Here is a 21158-nt window from a genome sequence, read left to right on the forward strand (position 1 = left end):
AATTCAGAATTTCATTCTATTTTCTTGTTATCTTTTTCTTTTCTTGTACTTGATATTAGTATATATTTTATACCTTCCTTTATAAGCAATGCTACATTTGTGAGCAACAATACAATGATACAACTCATTTTAGTTCTTTAGTTTTTATTGGACTACATGCATCTAGACACCACTCACATTAGTGAATAACTGATGCAGTAACCTTTACATGTGCAGTAAGAGTTATAGAAATAAAACAGTAAAGGATATTCTCTAGACATCAAAACTACCTGTAATGTCACAGTAGTATGGTACAACAAGTATTAACAGGAAGTTGGAGTAACTTTGATCAAGAACAGAGGAGAGAGAAACATAATCCAGAAATACTTACTGTTTTTTCGATTGATAAATCATTTCAATGCAAAAATACATTTAGTATCAGATTCATTTCTGTCAAAAGTGATGGTTTTATCAAATAGATTTCTCATCTTCCCAAAAGTCTTTCTAAAGTTACTGTAAGACAGGACATGAGAGTGCAGGTTGTAATACTCAGAATGACAATAGGCACAGAAAAGAAGACATCAAGAACCCAAATCAAATTCATACCAACAATTAAGACGACCCATCAACAAAGTGTACATAAATCTGCTCATTTAAACACCAGAAGAAGCTTATATGTCTTAAGACAAGATTGGACACAATAGCTATATTTTACATTCGCACAAAAACCCATACCCTACATGATATGGAGAGGTAATGTGATGTCATTACAAGTGGTCCATTACATAAACAGCTACCATATGAATTAAAATCTCAGTTTTATTGCCAGAACTGTCTCATACGTTTCCTCTTTCCATCGAGTTTCAATAAACCTTAAGATAAAAAGAGCGAGAAAAAATATATAGCATTCTGTAAAACTTGTCATATTTGACAAATATTTGAGAAAACATTCAAAAAAATGAATCTTAACAAATAAGAAGAAACATAATGTTATGTAAAAGCATGACGCTCACACACGCAATAACTTATTATATCTGAATGTCCAGTCAAACTGGAAATTATACATCAGAAACCTGATATTTTCTCTCTTTTTTTGTACACTTTTGCTTTTTTTTAAATTATTTTATTTATTTGTTTATTTTTACAAAACATTATGCTTACATTCATAATAAAATCACATAGATTTAATGTTTCACTTTCCAAGTAAGAAAATATAACCATGTTATACCTTAAACAATATGTTGTTTTGGTGGTCCATGTAAAAGCCAGAAAACAACATTCTTATGATATGTTAAATTATTGTTCACAGCGTACTGCAAAGTATTTAGTATTTTTGATATTGTTTGCACACCCACAAAATTTGACATTTACAGAAAATGTCAAATGCTGAGACTTCTTCTTCTTTTTTTTTGCAATGGTCACTGTACAAATTGCATAATCATTTTAATACTTACATCAGAATTTAAAATTTGATCTCACATACATAGAACATACATTTATTTCTAATTTAATGTACATGCAAGTGTGCCATGTGAATTGAATATCCTCCATCATACTCATTTGCAATAAATATTACAGTTAATACCAAGTTTTGTTGAAACTCTGAACATGGTATGGTTTGATTTATTCACAGCTGGTGGCACATGTGTCCGACATTTCTTTCATTTCTTTTGGGGTCATGTCTTCAATTTGGAGTTCATGGCTAACCTAAGTTTAAATGTCTTAAACCTATACAGTTGGGAAAATAGCTGTTTGAGTTAGAGAAATGCCCAGCTGCTCAGCCGGGACGGCTCACTGGCTGATCTCAAAAACAAACCAATTAATTTATGACATCTTTGGAAATGGACCGTGGGGTTTTTCCTGCAGAACAGCTGACTGGAGCACACAGCATGTGGCTGAGGGGCACAGCCTGTCTTCGTGTCTCCAACCCTTCTGGTTTTCAGCACTCCTGTCCAGAGTGGTTCCTGTGCTTTCCCCAGTTTGTTCCAACTGTTGGGTTTTTTTTTTGTACTTCTCATTGTTGAAGTGAAAAATGTGGACATTGTTCTTTTTTTTTTATGTCTTTGCTTTTAAATGTCAGGTTGAGATGTGAATTGCTAGATAATAGCCTTATGTTTTGCAGAATATAAAATGGTGTACATCTTTGTAGCATCTTCCTAAACTAACAAATCAGCACCCGACAGATGTGCATGATTTCCTGACACCCCATCTGTGTCACTCCTAAAGCTCTATATAACTCCACAGTTTCTTGAGTATCTTTGCGTTGCTAGTGGCTCATATTTAGCAGGTACAATGTTTACTATGCCCATCACCTTAGACTTGTGCAATAGGTAAGTAAATCTGACATAGTAATGCAGGCGGATCAATAAAGATATTACAGTTCATCCTGAGGGAAGTATGAATGTGTGCATGCACCAGCTGTCACTACCTGACATCCAGTAGTTGTTGTGATATCCCACCAATTCTTGATGATGATGCTATTCAACTAGCATGGCTGAAAAGTTGTCAATATACTGTCATATTCCATTAACAGATTTGTACAACCTCGGGGAGTTTTTGTAACTGAAGAGTTCATTAAGCATTTATGAGTAGACCAATCTTGAGTTTTGAATTACTCCTTTGGAAAGTATTAGATCGCAGATGGTGCTGCTTTGGCAAAATCAGATAAATTGGATGTGAGTTGTACTTCTGGACAGGAAATCTTGGCACACTCAAATAAACAGACACTTAAAAGAGACACACTATGCAGTGCACATGTCACTTGTCCTTATATGTTTTTTAGCAACTATATAATATAAAGTCCATCATCACTTTTGTATTGCTTTATTACTAACATCGCTCCTATCATTATTGGGTGCATTGCAAATGGTCCTCATCGACAACACTGATTGTTTTGATATATTAGACACAGCACAGCCACCACTACGGCACACACTGCACACTGAGATACTGATAAGTCTTCTACAGTCTGGTTTCCTATCTAATTTATTAGAAAACATCAGAGATTTGGAGTCAGAGATGCTACTGTTTCAGGATACTAATCAGCCCTTGACATGTCTTTCTTTCATTCTTTCTGTCTTACCATGGTATGCTGTGGTTAGTGGTCACAAAGAACCACTGCATGACATCAATTAATCCATTACAGAGAGAAGCTGTGATCGCATCATTGTGGTTGTTGAAAAAACAATGCGCAAAATCAGAATGCAGTAAAGTATTTGGGTTAACATTTTGCTTTTTTCAGCGTCCATCCTTCGATCTTGCTGGTAATCAGACGGTAACGGTATCTACTTCATGCCTCTGCGGAGCATTTGATTTGCTGCAATGAGCATAACACTGATGATGAATGCAATGGCGAAGGCACAAATCAGGCTTTTCCGCACACATGTGTGTTTTTCCTGTTGTGTTGGGCTTGCTGTGGAAAGATGTGGAGAACAATATTAGCACATCTGAGCGTGGTAAAAAAAAGTTTTAAAAATGTGTGACTTTAAATCTTTTTAAACAGACGTACTGTCAATGTCCACGTGGGACTCTGGACTGTTCATGTGGCTCTCCTCGGTCATAATGATGTTCTCAATGTCTTTCATAGTGAGGTGGTCACGGAAGGTATCGTAAAGCAGTCTCTTAAGCTCATCCACAGTCAGTTTCTGCATGTCGCACTGGGAAGTCAGAAAACAACAAGGTCTAATTAGCAGAGGAAAAACGTGAGTCTCTATTCCCCTTAGTGACGCACACAGGCTGCAGGTCAGCAGTAAATATTGGTTAAACCGGGTTCCTCCTGGCAATTTATGCTAGTTAGAGAGTGAGAGCATTCAGCATGCATTTTCATTAAAATCAGACAGTGAAATAAATTATTTGATAACGCAACTAAATGCAAGGCATGCAGTCGCCGCATGTGACGTAATCATTAGCATCATCTGGTCTATCAAAAGTCAGAGAAACAACTTGGAAATAAAATGCACGAGGTGATAATAAAGCTCTCCTTTAAGTATTTTTTTTTGCTTTGGAGTTTTAATTGAAACAGATGGTTCTATATCAAAAACAACAAAAAAGCCCTCGGGGACACTTACTCCAAAGACAAAAGGGAATGGATTAAACACTGATGAAGGAGAAGGTGTACACATAATTAGATCAGATTGATGATACAGATGATGATAACATATACAGTACCTTCCAAAACACTGAATCAAAATCGGCTCCGTTGAACTTATCAGGCATTCCAGAAGCAGAGAGTTTGGGACCAAGCAATGTGACAAATTCTTCAAAGCCGACCTGACCGTCCCCTGATAAAACAGACAAACACACCAACATGTCACTGCATAGCTCATGTGCTGCATTATACACCGCAGCACTTGTGAACTCTCTGATCCGGGGAAGGAGAGAGAAAGTGAGATAGAAAACGTACCGTCCATGTCAAGTCTTTGGATGATGACCTCCAGCTCCACCTCGTTGGGCATGTAGCCCAGCGATCGCATGGCCATCCCCAGCTCCTGCTTTGAGATAAAGCCATTCCCATCCCGGTCGAATACTTTGAAAGCCTCACGAATCTCTGTGGGAAGGAGGAGAGTAATTACTGAGTTAAGAGTGGAGACGGAGGATAGACGTATAGAGCAACAAGCATGTTAGATTCTGATTAATCACTCGTGCTTTCACGCTGAGAACAGCTGCCTCTGCTCAACATGTTGATTTGAAATATGTGCATGCAGTGTTTATGGGGCATGTTAAAAGTAGTTTAAGCCTATAAATGTGTGAAGTTTTTCTCAAGCTCATAGCTTTAAATGAATCATTTCTGTTTTTTGAGAAAAAGAGAAGCACTACTATGTTTAAAGGTTGATGGATTAAGAACATCTTAAAACTGTTTTTCTTGCTGCAAATATTTTTTTTAAGATGTGCACGAGATGAGTCCCATTAAAAAGTTTGAAAAAGTAACTGATGTATAAATCTGGTGATATTGCATATTTTACAAGTGTCAATAATTTTCAAACCAATGAACCAATGATTCGATTCCAGTATTATCTGCCTGGGCAAATCTTGATGAACTACATCAAAAGGAAAGGAAGTCTGAAACGGTAACACTTTGCCTTAAGCCCTCCATCATAAGCAGTATAGGCTCTAGGCATTTTGTAACACATAATTTTGACAATTATAGTTTAACTTATTCCATAGAATTACAACTTTTGATTATATTATCATTCACTCTACTCTTTGGTGCCTACAGAGGTACAAAGACACTGTAGTTGAATGTTTCAGCACCATGGAGAGAAACAGAGAGACGCTGTAGTTGATTGTTTCAGCACCATGGATAGAGCCTGACAGAGAGACTGTAGTTGAATGACAGAGGCTGAGTCTGTGTCACTGCTCCATATATAATGATCAGTCTGGCGTTAATGATATAATATGCACCAAAGTGAGACCTCAAATCCTCCTCACTTTGAATCCTCATTAGTGGCTCGCATGTAATTTCTGATTCTGCTCAGATGTGATGCATAGACTCGCCTAGATTACCACGAATACTACCTCCTCAGTGAGCCGAGGGAGAGTTGAGGACAAAGTACAATTCATACCCTCAGTATTTTGACACACAAATAAAATGGTGCACAGTAAATATAGTGCACTGCATAGTAAATAGGGAGCGACGTCGGACCCCGTGGTTGTATTTTTTAGTTATGAGGGACTGTAGTTGAATGTTTCAGCACCATGGAGAGAGAATAAAGTTTAATTTTTCAGCACCACGGAGAGAGAGTCAGACTCGACTGCTTCAGTAACATGGAGAGAGAGTCTGTTTTATACAGTCTAGATATTGTGTCAGTGTTTGGACAGTTACACAGTTTTTGTTCTTTAGATTCTGTGTTCCAGCACATTTAGTTTGAAATAAATTGACTGATACAGCATTACAGTGCCAAGCTTCAGCTTTAATTTGAATACGTATATCAATAGGCCCTGTGTGGGAGCCCTATTTACAAACTACAAGGTTTCAAAGGTGATTGGACACTTGGCTACTAAATGCTTATTTGTGGCATACAGAGTTAAGAGTTGCTATTCAGATTTAGGTCTGTCAGTATGAAGAATAAAGAGGTGACCACACAAGCAAGGGAGACAATAATGAGGCCAAAAAGGATCTAAAATCAAAAGTTGGATACACTAATAAGAATGCACTTGAAGGAAAACTAGAAAATAGCAAATGTCCTGCTGGGCTGAAGAGTACAAGTCTCGTGGATCAAAGAGAAACCTGTAGAGTTCAGGGGAAAAGTTCGATGGAATGGTGAAGCAAAAATCAATCCGTATCAAAATGATGGAAAGAGGAACGTGTGGAGGGGGGGTAAAGGAGCAGCTCATGACCCAGAGCCATCACCTCATCTGTCAAACGCTGTGTTGGTTATGACTCAGGTGTGGATGGCAGTGCATTTATTTCACTGCTTGACGGAAGCAACAGGCTGCATGCAGAGGTAAACAGAAGCATCCGGTGCTCAGATTCATTCAAATGGATCAAAAAGCACTCAGCAGGACAGTGATCCTACACAAACAGACGGAGCGTCCAAAAAGCTTTTACAGGGAAAGGAGGTTAAATATTCTCGACTGGCTGGCAGAGTCAGTCACATGATCTCAGTCCAGTGAAGGCTAAAGACCAGCAGCAGCTGAGGATGGCTGTAGCATCACCACGGAAGAACCAAAGCATATCTTCCACATAGTTTTTATTATTATTATTATTATTTTTTTTTTTTTTTTACTTTAAATACAATATTATATCAATATCTACTTTTGTGAAGATTTGAAAGGATACCTTATATTCAACAGATGAAAAATAATGAAGAGATGAAGTGCAGCTCCCTTTATGAATTTAGATTTATTCTATTGTGTTTCAGGGTTATATTCAACACAGAAAAGGAACAGTTTATGAATTATCTAACGTCTGTGTACACGTACTGTATGATTTCACTTCACCTATTATTTTCTCTGTTGAGAGTGTGTAGTGTAAATTCCTTGTTTGCTACAGATGTATACTAATAGGTACCTTCAGATTCAGTACATGTTGCCGTGGCTATAACACAATTGGTTGCGACAGGCAGCAGCGAGCAGTTTCATGTGTTCATAATTAGAAACAACTTTTGGTGAATAATCCATAAACATTGCCATTTGGCTCCTGTCCTCACCCTGCATCACAGCATTCTGTTTGAAGTGGTAAAAAGAGCAGTTGCACATCAAAGGCAGGTCTTCGGTGCTTCTGTTTGATGTAGATCCTCAAATATACAAGACTCTTCAATGCTTGCTCAGTGGTCGTGTGTTATGTGAAATGTAAGATGAAATGTATGTCAGGTAAAGGGAGGTAGGCGGCCGATCAGGTTTCATTTATACAACACTGTCAATGGATCAATGGGAAGGGAAAGTGGTCTGGTGGTTCAGATTCATTCTTTAACTTCACCATGAGCAATAACACTGACTCGTCTGTGTCTTCATTAATGTTTATTGGGATACTGCAGCTGGGTGGCAAGGTGGTTTCAGTGGTTAGCACGTTTGCCTCTCAGTGAGAACATTCTGTTTGATTCCTGGCCTTTCTGTGCAGAGTTTGCATGTTCTCCTTGTGCCTGTGTTTGTTCTCTCCAGGTCCTTCAGCTTCCTCCCACAGTTCAAAACAAGCACATTAGATTGATTGGCAACTCTAAATTGCCTGTGTGAATGAGAACATGTGAGGTTGTTCATCTCTATGTGTCACATCCCTGCCCAGAATATTTCCCGACCTCATCCTATGTCAGCTGGGATTGGCTCCAGCCCCTCTGCAACCTTACACGAGTAGACAGTATAGACAGGATGGATGGATGGATGGGTGGGTGGATGGATGGATACTGTGGCTCAATAAATTAATTTAATTTGAGCTCATCAAAAACATGTGATTATTTTAAGTTCGTCTGCTATGGATGAAAAAGCAATTTGCATGCATGTATGGGATTGGACAGGCACTCCCTGTAATTTGCATGCAAGCTTGCAAGTGGACTTGCACTACACTGACCATCCATCTTGTAAACATGGATGACTGAGGCACCACAGTTTAAAAGTGATAGCCCACAGTGGCGGTCTACTACACAGAGAGAAAATAAGGAACTGTTGGGGCGCATAAATTGAGGTCTGACTGAACAAGCAACAGTGTCTGAACCACACCTCGACATATCAGACCCAGCATATTTGTCTAAATTACAGCCAGCAGCAATGCTTGAGTTTTGTTATCTTCCTTCGGCACCACCCTGGATTCAATGTCACGACCTTTGGTGCCAGTGACAAATAATGAATTCAGACCCAGCTGAGAAGTGGTCGGACTACTGATTGTTTCTCCATGAAGAGTGAATATTTAAAGGACACAGGGCGCCGATGCAACTGCAACACACAACTACTGCTTCTCTCCTTCAATCCTCTTCTCTGAATTTCACACTTCATATTCTAAAAAGTTAATTTCCTCTGGGCCGGTATTGTGAAGTTCACTGCAAGGCAGAAGGTAAAAGCACAATCTGAAAACCGTACGGTGCAACACAGCACGAGTACAACAGGGTTTAGACGTCGACACAGAATTAACCAATACTAATTATAAGCCTAAAGTCGCCAATACTGTAAGTATTATTATTGTTTTTGTATTATTATGACAATGTGTCTGTACATCACAATGACTATTAGTGAGTCTTTTTAAAGGGGACCTATGCAAGTTTGGTCGATTTTCCGCAGTTTTTTTTCTCTATGGAGCTTGGGAGTGCATATTTTCACTGTCACAAACTCACAGCTAACCCTCCTCCCTCCCCTCCAGCCACGTGCATTTGTTTTCAATGAAGCCGACAAGAAGGTTACGTAATGTTGTTAACAAGAGATTATCGGTTATGTTTGTGTCGTAGTGCCGTAAAACAGTCCATGTTTCTCGTGAGGCGAGATCTGGGACACCGGGTCGGGGGCGTTGATCTTGCAAGGTTGTTTTTTTTTTATTGCTACGTGGAAGGCAGAGAGCCTCCTTTCTCCCCCTAACAAGTCATTCAACCATCCCAATTACTCCAAAGCTGTTTGATTAAAGTGCAAATCTTGCACAATTCCTCTTTAAACACATAGTAAGTAAGTGAATTACAACAAAGCATATTGCACATGCCAGCAAAAGAGATAAAAAGAGAACACATAGCGAACAGCCACCACTGTTAAAGCCAAACTGTTAAAAGTGAAGTTTTAAATGCTGCTAGGAACGCTCATGAAACTCAGCTTTTGTTCCACAGCGAGTCCTTGATCAAAGAATCTAAGCCACCTTGAACATAAACTTTCCCTCGCAGCAGCAAGTAATCATGGTCTGTAGGACTAGACTTCTTAGTGTTAATTCTGCACCGGTCGATAAGAGGAGAACAATTTCACAGCACTGACTGAAGTTCTAACTTGTTTGATACTTTTAAGCAAATCATTAATATTGCAGAATAAATGATTAGTCAAGTCGGTGACAACAGTGTGCTGTGAAATACTATAAGTGGCTGAAACATTGCAACACAATTATAATAAAAGACGGAGTAATGGCACTGACCGTAACACAAAGCACGTCATCAGTGTTCAGAGTCAAGTCAAGGGTAAAGACACAGTCATACATGGGTGTGTCCACAGAAAGCAATAAGCTTCACCAGACACACACAAGTCTTTGGTGTGAGTGTTGGAAAGGTCGCTGACAAGAGTATCAGAGTATCAGATACAAATCTGAGGCTGACAGCTGTGTTTATTGAATACTGGTTTATGGATGGTCCAGACGACTGTGGATTGAGGTTTGAGTCATGCCTTTGTCCAAAGTGGTGAATAATCTGTTGTATTTCTGATAATGCACAGACAGAACATCCTGGCAACAGGTGCTGCATCATCTTGAGAGGGGCTCTGGGGGACTGCAGAAGAAATATCTCGGTTTTTGCTGCTTTTCACTTTGTTGCACCAGAATATCTTTGGTTTGCTTGGACTCCTTCTTCTACCTCTCTTCTCTCTCTCTCTCTTTTTTTTGACCACTCTTCCCATTCATGGTGGTGGTGTAGCCTCTATTACAAATGTCAGGGGGAGGAAAAGCAAGTCACACAGAGCCGAACAGCCCCTGGAGTTTACTGTGACAAAAGTGATACGACCAATTCATCGAATGTTGCCGTGCAAGAACAAAATGAAATATTGACTGATAAATTCATGGCAGGTTAGACCAACAGCTGCCGACAGAATCATAATGCTGATTGTTTCCTGGAGAGCAAACAGGATTGTTGATGTTTATCTGTACTTCTACAGTATGTGGATCTGTTTGTTATTTGACCTACTGTTTGATTTTCACCTTTGTCCTTTGTTTATCGTCTAAGTAAATGAGGTGTTACCTCATCCTCAGCCTTCCCCTGTGAGGAGATATACATCTAGGAACCTGTATACAATTTGTAATATGCTGGAACTGATTTGTCCCAGACATCAAAGGGGCTTTTTTTTTTTTTGCCAACTCTGAGATCTGAACCCAGGACTTAAAAGTCTGCTGACCTTCCAAAAGAGCCAGAACAGAACATGAGGACCAACAGATCCTGCTGACCTTTCTGACCGACCCACAGAGTGATTCATGCTGGTTGTTGTTGCATAGTGCAGCTATAAAACGACAGTGAAAATGGTCCATGACAAGGACCGGTGCCAAGAAGCCCACTGCTGCAAAGTTTCAGTGCCACTGGCAGAGGCAGCGAGGCCACTGAAGCGCTCGCTTCTAAATAACTGGGGAAATCTCAAATAATGGCTCTGAGCCAGAAGAACAGTGCACGACACCAACATGGCCTTCGGATGAAGATGATACCGCCGCGCACAGACCACAACAACAACAGAGACAGAATTTGTGAAGTGTTTTGTTCTGTTATTGCTTTTTTTTAATTAACTGGCAAAACTAAATTAACAAAGCTACGACATAATGATTACACAGTGAAGATTCTGATCACAAATTAACAGTAAACTCTATAAGCGTGAGACCTAAATCTGTACAAAGGCTGTAGCGTCTCATTTATCACGTCTTAAAATGACTTTTTCAAACACATCTCATGCAACATTAGTGTGATAAGCTCTGTTTGATGTCACCTTTGGTGTCCTTTCCATTAGCTCTCAAGCTGCGAGGGCTTGTTTCAATACTGCAGAGAGAGCGCCTGGTTGATCTGCCACTCTTTTTTTTTCACCCCTCCAAAATCATATTTACTGTATAATCACTGTATATATCCTTGAGGAAAGGAAGCAGCACTGAGAGCTCCCCGCTGTGCTCGTCCAGTTTACTGCAAAACCACTTTTCACCTTCAGTAACAATCATGACATTGTACAGGAAACAGTAATAGAGCTCATACAGCAGGAGGCAGATGAAGAGGTCTCCTCACTCCAGGGGGAAGTGAGTAGAAGAGAACAGAAGTAATAGTCCAACAACTGGCAAGTGTGGACTCTTGAAGTTACACACAATAGGCTTTATTTCTAAATTGTCATCACATTGTTAAGCTCATCTGCAGGGCCGTTGTATAGAGGAGAAAGGTGATGATAATTCTAGGGGCCCAGCGCCCAGTGGGGCCCACAAAACACAGTCTAATCTTTGTATGACTGATTTATTCTGCTTAAGACCCTGACTAATACTCATAGTAATGCTGCATTAGCATCAAAACAAAGTAGGCTATAAATAAAAAATTATAATACATACATAGTCTAAGAAAAAAAACTGGAAAAGTTAGGGGGTAGGGGCCCACTTTAGTATTCTTTAGGGGGGCCCAGAATCCCTAGCAACGGCCCTGCTCATCTGGTGACATCTGTTCTTTAACTTTCTTGTGTCCCACAGGGAAATTTCAGAATCTTACTATTTTAACTTATATTGAATAAGGGGAACCCTAGTGCAGGATAAGCGGTATAGAAGACGAATTAATTAATGAATGAATGAATAAGGGGAGATGCAGAGATGCACACAACAGCTCAGCATCAAATACAATCTTTTGTGCCTGTTACTGCGATGAAAGGAACGTAAAGACATTGAATACAGGAACAATGAACAATCTTAAATTAGCTACAGCAACCCCAAGAAATATTACAAAGAGAGTCAGTGATTGACATGAGCCTCCTGAAGCAAGAAAGAGAAAGGGGGGAGATTCTGTACTTTGAATACAAGAACATATTTTCCTTGTCAAAAGGCCACTTATTGAGGTAGTTACAGAAGATTGGTTAGAGGATAGAAATATTCACGAGGAGATAAATCAGACTCTTTTCATTAAGCGAGAGCCCCTCCCAGGTGGTTCCATCAGTGATGACACCCATGACATGCCTCCACTCTCTGATAATAAAAGGCGTAGAGAAAATGTGAACCAGAGGCAACACAAATAAAAACACTGCTCAGCTGAGAGACGCTCCATTAAGGCTCTCTTCACAAAAAAGAAATAGGTCATACAAAAACTGTCAAAATAATGCAAATTTGCAAATAAATAATTATACGGAGGAGGGTGTGGAAATAGCACTAAATTGTGCAGCAACTGACTGAGGCAAAGGAAATAACAACTGGGGATTCTGGACTCTGCAGGAAAACCCAAAATACACATACATGTGTGTAAGCAAAAATCAGTTGTCGGCGACAGTCTGTTGGGGTTTGTAGGTTTGTAGCCTGCTGGTTTTATAATTAGGTGAAATTACAGCTTCAATTCTGACTTGTTTCAAAGCTCCAGAAGCTGCTCTACTTTCCAACACACCGACAAAAAGCTGTTCTAATGTTGTGTTCAATAGTTTATCCATACACACCTTGATTGAATCCACACAGACACACACAGAGAAACAGATTGCTTTTGCAAAATATCCACAAAACCACAAACGTGTCAATGGTCAAACTAGATATGCTCCTGATGTAATAGGATGTGATAAATGATTGAGAGTGAGAGTTGAGACTCTTATAATAACACACGCTCTCTCATACAAACACAAAGAGGCTAAAAAATCACAAGTCAAGCCATTATCAGAAGTCTCACACATTTACACTTCATCTCTGCCTTCTTCTTTGCCGCAGCAGACTTACAGTTATTACATTCACACAAACACACACGGCCGCTAGAGACGGTGAAGACGTGCTGCACACAGGCCCTGCAGCGAAAACTCCTCCTGTCAAAAAGAAGGTGAAATCCTCCCACTACCTGCAGCTCTTCACCCGCTGAATTGAAATTACGTGACCTGATCTTTCTGGGATTCAATCTTGACTTTGTGAGCAGTTGTTGCTGTTTTGCAGGACTGAGTTACTCACACACACACACACACACACACACACACACACACACACACACACACACACACACCACACACACACACACACACACACACACACACACACACACACACACACACACACACACACACACACACACAGATTTGACTTAAGCTGATCTTGTTTGATTAATTCTTTCCTGAGTCTCTAGGTGTCATTTTGTTTTATTATACCCAATTGTTACATTTAATTGACTTAATAAAGCTGCTTTTTCTCTCCAGATCTCTGGGGATTTTCATGATAAAATGTTGGTGAAGTTAAAAACAAACTGATCACTGCTGTTTATTTAGTAGTAACTGATGTCTTCTGCTGCAATCCACCACATCCTTTCAGATTTCGACATTTGAACCTTTCACTTTATTTTATTTATCATAGTCTAAAGCTGAATGTTTGTGGATATCAGCAAAGATAATGGAGGTCCTTTCATCGTTCAGGGCTCATAGCCTACTTGCACAGATGTTATATTTTCATCAGTCCACATTGGCTTTGGGTGTTTCCCAACTTGATACAGTGATGTAAATGAAATCTGGCTGCTGTCAACAGACAGACAAGGGGAGAGTAAGGACACAATCTCATGATTAACATCTTGTAATAACGTTAAACGATGTTGTTGGTAACTGTGAATCTCTCTGGACGACGACAACAGTAACGACCAGACATTTGTCTCTGACCGCGGAGGAAGTCCCACTAAACAAACAGCGGAGGATAATAGAGCCTCTAGTGTCTTGTCTGTTGTTTTTCAACCCTGCTGCTGCTGCTGCTGCTGCTGCTGCTGGTGGCTTGGAAAGATGAACACACGGATGTTCACTATATGCGTATTTACCGAAGTCAGCTGGAAAAAAGAGTGGCACATTCAATATCTTCTCAGAGAACAGAAAGCGTCTCCAACCATCATAAATCTGCCCTGACAAATATTACTCTGTTTGTGCACGGCAGATTTACAGTTATAGATCCCTGACAGCTGTAATACAGTCACGCACACACCCATGCAGCACGCTCACACTTATCTGTTTACAATATTGCTGCAAAAAAAACCAAAAAAAACATTGCATTTGTAAGCACAAAAGAAGGCAGCTTTGCATACAAAGTGGAAGACGGGTCTACACTTCACCACAATGCCAGATATCTGGGGGATTCTCCTGCTGGCTGCCATCTATAAATACTGTTCACATCCTCAGTCAGGGATTCACCGGGGGAGTGATACAAGCTCGCAGAGACCTCCAAGAGTGTAACTGCCAGGAAGTCATGACTGCTCAGCCATAAAACGAGACCCTTATCTATGTCAACATGTGTGCAGTTTAAGTGTCTGCCAGTTTACTTAAGTTATGGGGCTCAGCTTTCCAATTTGTAACAATGGTGCTAGTGAGGTAGGATCTTTTTTTCCCCCAAACTTAAAGAAATCATTTTTGTTGGTACCATGGATGTTTTCAGTTACCCTAGATGCTGCATAATGGGCTGAACTTGGCTCAGGATGGTGGTTTTGATATTGCGCTCATTAAACAGGAAGACACTTGGCACAACGTTTGATCCACATACACATTTACCAGCGAGTGTAACACTCTCACGCAGGCTGGATACACACATAAATAATTAATGGATGTGTTGAGGAACATGAATAATATGATGATTGCTGTTATGCCACTGACATCAGGCTGAAGTAGCATAAGTGCAGGTGTAATTTGTGATGCATTAATGGTTTTTTCCTTCCTCAGAGAGACTAACTTAACAGCTCGATGCCCAAGGTTAATAATTTGAAAGATTGCATAATTACGATGTAAATAAATCTGATTTGAGATGAGCGATGTATCAGGCTCGAATATATTCATATTATGTGGATGAAGTAGGAGAGGAATCGTGATTTTAACAGTCGGAAATGGTTTGAATACATATCAGCGTTCATCATGACATCTGCACGACACAAGGGCAACGAAGAGGGCAGGAGGCCTCGCCACTGACCCTGCCCACCTAGGCAACCATCTGCTCAGATATCTTCCCTAGAAGCAGATCCATTAAGAGCTGTGAGTACTTAATCAGGCTCCCTAAAGCTCACCCAGTACAAACAATGTCTCGTTCTCTATATTCACTGTCAGCGTCTGTAATCCTTTTCCTTTTTTTCTGCACCGTCAACAGGATTTCTTAGATTTCAAATGAATCACACGCGACGTTTCCCCACACCGAGATCTAATGGGATTTACGGAGCTGTTCTGCTTCCAAACACAGCAGCTGATCTCCAATTCAGATCATATTGCCAATACAATTATTACCGCAGAACTAATTGTAATCCAAATAAAACTGTCAGATTAAAGATAGCAAAAGTCTGAAGATGGCAGGATTACTGTACAAAGGCTGTGACAAAGACGATTCATTTGTTAATCATACTCTGTTCAGTTAAATGGGGAATATGAATGAAATCTGTCTGGGTTGTACAAGAGAGTGGGGGAAAAAATGACCTATGTTGTTTAGGTTGAAGGACTTGTTGGTTGAATGCTATCAAGTGGTAGTGAAACAGTCTCTACATGCCATTTAAGAAACTGCAGCTCCTGTTGAGCTTCACTGGAACCAAAGTGTTTGCTGCTTAAACATCGCAGGACCTGATGTTAAAGAGGACTGACAGTCGTTTTGTATTAAAGTTTTGCTTGAAGGCTTGTGCCCTGATGACTATTACTGTATTGTGCCCAATGCCCTTCTATGAAAACACTTTAGGATTTACTGTGTGTTGATTTGCAGTGGGTTTTGTCAATATGAAAGCACATTTTGTCATCTTTTCTCATCTTCCTGTGTGGAGCCTCTTGTGCTTCACTGGTGCAACAAACACTGTACGGGTCATCTCCAATTCCTCCTGAAGCTGAAACTGATCTTTTGAATTTCTTTATCCATGGTGGGATTTTTCATACAGTGCCCCTGTTAAAGCACCGTCTACTACAAGGTCCTTTTGTCCTTGGGTGATGTGTTTGTGTGTAGTCATTATGTCTCTGCTGCAACAATGTCACCAAGAGAAAGTGGATTTAAACACAAAACTCATGTTTCTTTTTTTCTTTACTGATACAGTTTTTCAAAATGACATTCATTTACTATTGATGCATTTGTGTAATATTAATGGGTTTCTTAAAAATATAGATGTGAGGTTCACTCAGTCAGTTTGGATTGAAAATTGAGCAAGGTTTTGATTATTTATTGATATCCCGCTATACTCTTGTGCTGTATTTGGATTGGGTTCATTGGTTATATCTACACCGAGTCTTTAAATCTTAATGTTCAAAAACAATACCCACCATTACTGTGCAACTTTCCCAAACTTGCATACAATATTGCTGCTCAGTGATGCATCCGTAATCTATTTCTCAGGTGATTTTAAACTTGTCAGGTTACACAAGGAGTATATACGCACACCTTGCAGAGGAAAAGAACTATTATAATAAATATGATTATGAAGAGTAATTACATGAGTTGAGCAATCAGGGAACTTCTGCCCTGAAGTAATTAAAGAGTTTGTTGGATGAAACCACATTCGCAGGTTGATTTTTCGGACCTCTGCGGAAAAGGGAGCGATTTCTATCCGGGCACATTGGTACTGCAGCACCGTTCACAGGCCAGCGACGTTCATTTAGACAGTGCTGCAGCTCCCACACTGTGAGTTAAGGTGGAACAGCAGTAGCATAAAGGGTCGGTGGCCTGTGGCAATGTGGGAGGCTGCAGTTTGAAAACCTGCAGGATCTGTAACCAGAAGAGGAATTTGAAACTTGTACACCTCTTTCTGAACACATGTTATCGGTGCTGGTGGTGGAGCTGCTCTGTGACAAAACGAAGAGCACTGTTTACTGCTGCGGTGTGAGGCCATGTAAATGTAGCAGTTGCATTATGTGGCTGGCGACTCTTCCCTTGGTAAATACTTTCATGCTTGAATGCTCAGTCACACTATGTTCTGAATATTTAATGCCACTCAATTAGTGAACTACAGTTTGAAAGCGACTTCTCCATTACCTGGCAAGCTGTATCATCCCTGAATGCGCAACTTTCCTCCCTCCCCCCCCTGCAACATCCTTGTCATTTCACTGTTGTTCTAATTCTTGTTTTTTCCACAGCCAACCTTTTGATTAAATTTATGCCGTCATTGCAGATAGTGGATTTTCAATGTCAAATCAAGTGGCTCAAAGCAAGGGCAGAGCAGCCACTTGTGGGCCCGGGCAACCTGGACACAGAGCAAGAGGGGGAATGGAATTCCCGTCTCATAAAAGATTTTGTGATATCAAATCTGATGTGAGTTATCTCTTTATTGTAGTCTGCCTGGCTCGGCTCCAAATCACCGCCAGCTGTGCTCTCTCATTGAGAGGACCATTTGCCAAAACAGAACCTTCATTCTTAACAACTATGTACCACATTTACAACAGCGGGAGCGATTTTAATGCTCCACTGACTCTTTTATGTGATCTTAGTACAATGCTATGTTGTACAAGGGGGATTTTTATTAATTAACAGCCAAATGTAATACATCAAACGAGCTCAACAGAGGTGAAATGAAGTAATTCAAGACCTGGGATGAATCAATTTCTCCCATCTTAATGATGGCTTTTTATCTGCCACATATTTCCCACAATAGTTATTCTGCTACATTTAAAAAATATATATATATAAAACTGTCATTCATCACAGCTGAATGGCTAAAACACTGAGCTCAAATGCAAATTACCCACAGAAAGTGATACTAGGTGTAAGTCTCGCAGGTGCTATAACCAGGAGGTATATCAATGCATCTAAAGACCACAACTTTATGACAATGTGCCATGTATGGGGAACTTGGAGGCAATATAAATAAATATGAAGAGGATTATTAACAACTTATTGAATGATTGTGTACTTCTTTTCTAAATTCATACACTAAAACAGAAAACTAACCGTTTATTTTGTGCCTTTGTGTCATAAATCAGAGAAACAGGAGCAAAAGCGCACACAGCCTGTCCCAGATTTAGTGCAACACTTGAACTCTTCATCATGATGCACAAGATCTGAGCTGCTGAACCTTTCCGCAAGCAGATCAGACACAGTCCAGTGCACACGGGGGGGAAAGAGAACCGCACAGTGGCAGGATCCCTGCTCCGGGTCCTGAACTGGTCCTGAACCAGCCGGACGCTGCGTCCACATGCAGCAACTCTTTATAATCCCAAATTCAAACCACAACCCAACCAACCAAGACTCACCTTCCACTTCATCCTCAGGCAGGTTAACAGGGGTCCGGTAGGAGAGGACATCTGGAATAGTGCAAAGTCCCTTGTACATGAACCTGGTGGTCACAGCACGCACTGGCATTTCTGCGAGGGAAAACCAACAACTGTGTCGCGATCTTCATATAGCCTGGCTCTCCGGAGTTTTTAGAGACCCTTTACTACTCTCCTCGATATCTTAGAATAAAACCTCAAGCCAAATCACCCAGGAAAAACGCACCACCGCCACCACTCCGCAAAGTTCAACCGCTCGTCGTGTCTTCGCAATGTTTCTAGAAACCCTAAAATATGAATGAAAGCACCTTCCACTGCGCTGCGCGTTTAACCAATAACGCAGCGTGGAAGTCGCCTGTGGCAGACTACTGTAAGCAAGACAAGAGGCAGACAGCCAATACCGTCTCCCAAAAATAACATCTAAAACTTTTACTTCATAGCCTGGTTAACAAAGCTGGAGTCTGTCTGCAGTGTTTAATAAAAAATAATAATGAAAAAGCCTTAAATTATCATTTAGCTCATATCAAAGACCTGCACCCCAAAATAAACACTCTTCTATTCCCGCAGCCTGTATCCTCTGCGCTGGAAAAATAATAATAATAATAAAAGAGAAAAATGTAAATTAAGTACAAAAGATATTTGCACTAAATCGATCTTTTCTCTATTTGGCTCCTACAGCGCGTCTTGTTCTATCAAAGAGTCTATTCCCAGTATATTCAGCCTCACTTTTCTTTCCCGTTTCGGCATCTTCTTAAGCGAAAAAAATGGGGGGGAAAGAGCAGCAGAGGCACTGACGAGCTGATTCTATCCAGAAAACGAGGTACAAACAAAATCTTGGAACATTTTTTTTTCCTGGAGAGCAGCTTCAAGGGAATCCGGGGTGACCCCCTTCTCATCTACAGACACGCTGCAAGAGGCAGTGATCCTCTCTCTCTCTCCAGCTGTCTGCTCCAGTCTCATTTGGACTCTCACATGGCGCACACACACACATAGGCTACCCACACACACCACAGGCTACTGTCGCCTCTGCCACAGAATCTGTTGACCGTCTCCAAATTGTCTGCCTGCAATGAGACCCCCCCCCCCATTTGTATGTTAACTGAAAAACACAGGTTAAAGATTGCTGGACCAAATATAGAGATGAGGTGCGTTTGAAGGATAAAAAAAAAAGAAACAAAAAGAAAGTGGGTATAAGCAGCAACAAGTGATGCTCTGCAGCCCTGTGAGTTAGACTGGCTGAGTATTTTCCATATCAGTTTTTAGCTCAGTCATAGCATTACCATTAATTGCCTCCTATTGGATTAGTGTCCTGCTGAAAAATTAGATCAAGCCTTGGGCCATTTGGTCCTTATCCAATATGTGGTTCATGATCAAACAAGAATTCAGTGAAACCCAGAATACAAAAATTGAAGCTGGTTTTCAGAATGCTTATTCATCAAAGTGAAAAGGACCAAAGGACAGAGGAAAAATAAAATAAAATAACCAAATCTATTTCAAGGGAAATTAAGTGCTCATGTACAGTAGCAATTTGGGGCTGGGTGCCATATTGGCAAGAACCACTGGGGATGAACTGAGACTAGAGCTGATGATGCTGACATATCTATTCTCTATGATTGTGAAGTTGCAGTCAGCAGCTATCTTAGTTTAGTTTAACTTAGTTTAGCTTAATTTGTTTATCTTAGCATAGACTGGATGAAAGTGGAAAGAGCTAGCCTGGCTCTGTGCAGCCAGCCTTCTTCCACAAGCTGCTTCATGTTTACCACACAGACATGAGAGTGGTTATCTTTTCATCTAGCTCTCAACAAGAAAAAGCCAATAAGTTACTCAATAAGTAAATCGACTACTGCATAAACAACTCAAACTAGCTTCATGCTTACTCATCAGTGCAGGCGGAACATATTTCCTGGGTGAAAAATGCAATTTTCCAGCATTAGAAAAAGTCGAGGCCAAGGATTTATTTCATTCGAGCCACCACACCCTGATGTCTGAAAAAAAAAGAAGTAAAAACTAACTGTGACAGTCGTTTACGGGGTGAATCTGAAAACATCCCTTTCCTGGAAATGAGCAAGCCCACACACAGGGCTACAGGCAGCACACTTATTTATTTATTTCTACCCCAAACAAAGCAGTGCACACCCTCATATTTTGTTCAGAACCAGCTGTAGCCTACGACTCTGAGGCTGAAATGTGATGAATGTTTACCGAGCTGCACCTGAAGTAGCCCTCAGAAAACACAGAGAGGAATCTGCCGTTGAGACTTCCAGCGTGCTGCTCGATGGTGCCCTGCGTTAACATCTTTCCAACCTGGTTGTCACCAGATAAGTGTGACGTGTGCTCCGAGGGCTGCATGTGGTTCCACTGACTGGTTCTTCAAGGGGGTTTTTTACAGGGGCAAGGTCTATTCCCCTCTGAATGTGAAGGGATTGTCTCCTTCTGCTGCACCTGAGCCTCCCGCTGGCTCCGCATCCACACGAGCACACTTCTTAAAACGTGAAAAACAGGCTTTGTTCTTTCTCCCACGCAACATGATGGATATATGATGGCTCAGATTCTGAGAGTTTAATCATTTTCATGCAGTCTTTTCAACTCTGGCAGAGAGGGAAGCACAGATATCCAGTAATTGTATACCCAGGGCAGTAATATATGCTGTTCATAAAAAAGACAGGTTGATGGAAAAAGATTTTTGAATATACTCTAATGCA

General features: G+C 40.5%; 1 protein-coding gene across 1 annotated transcript; it reads right to left on the reverse strand.

Annotated features, from left to right (window-relative positions):
* Positions 1–1117: 1117 nt before the first annotated feature.
* cabp7b (calcium binding protein 7b) lies at positions 1118–18645 on the reverse strand. Its single transcript, XM_085793467.1, has 5 exons — positions 18439–18645; positions 4382–4525; positions 4147–4259; positions 3488–3635; positions 1118–3391 (listed from the first exon to the last, which is right to left on the reverse strand). Exons 1-5 carry the CDS (start codon positions 18545–18547, stop codon positions 3264–3266), a joined length of 642 nt encoding a protein of 213 aa, XP_085649593.1. The 5' UTR covers positions 18548–18645; the 3' UTR covers positions 1118–3263.
* Positions 18646–21158: the final 2513 nt, after the last annotated feature.

This window comes from Trachurus japonicus, chromosome 12 (genome assembly GCF_045865225.1).
Source record: "Trachurus japonicus isolate A0001 chromosome 12, Traja_1.0".
Classification (NCBI taxonomy): domain Eukaryota; kingdom Metazoa; phylum Chordata; class Actinopteri; order Carangiformes; family Carangidae; genus Trachurus; species Trachurus japonicus.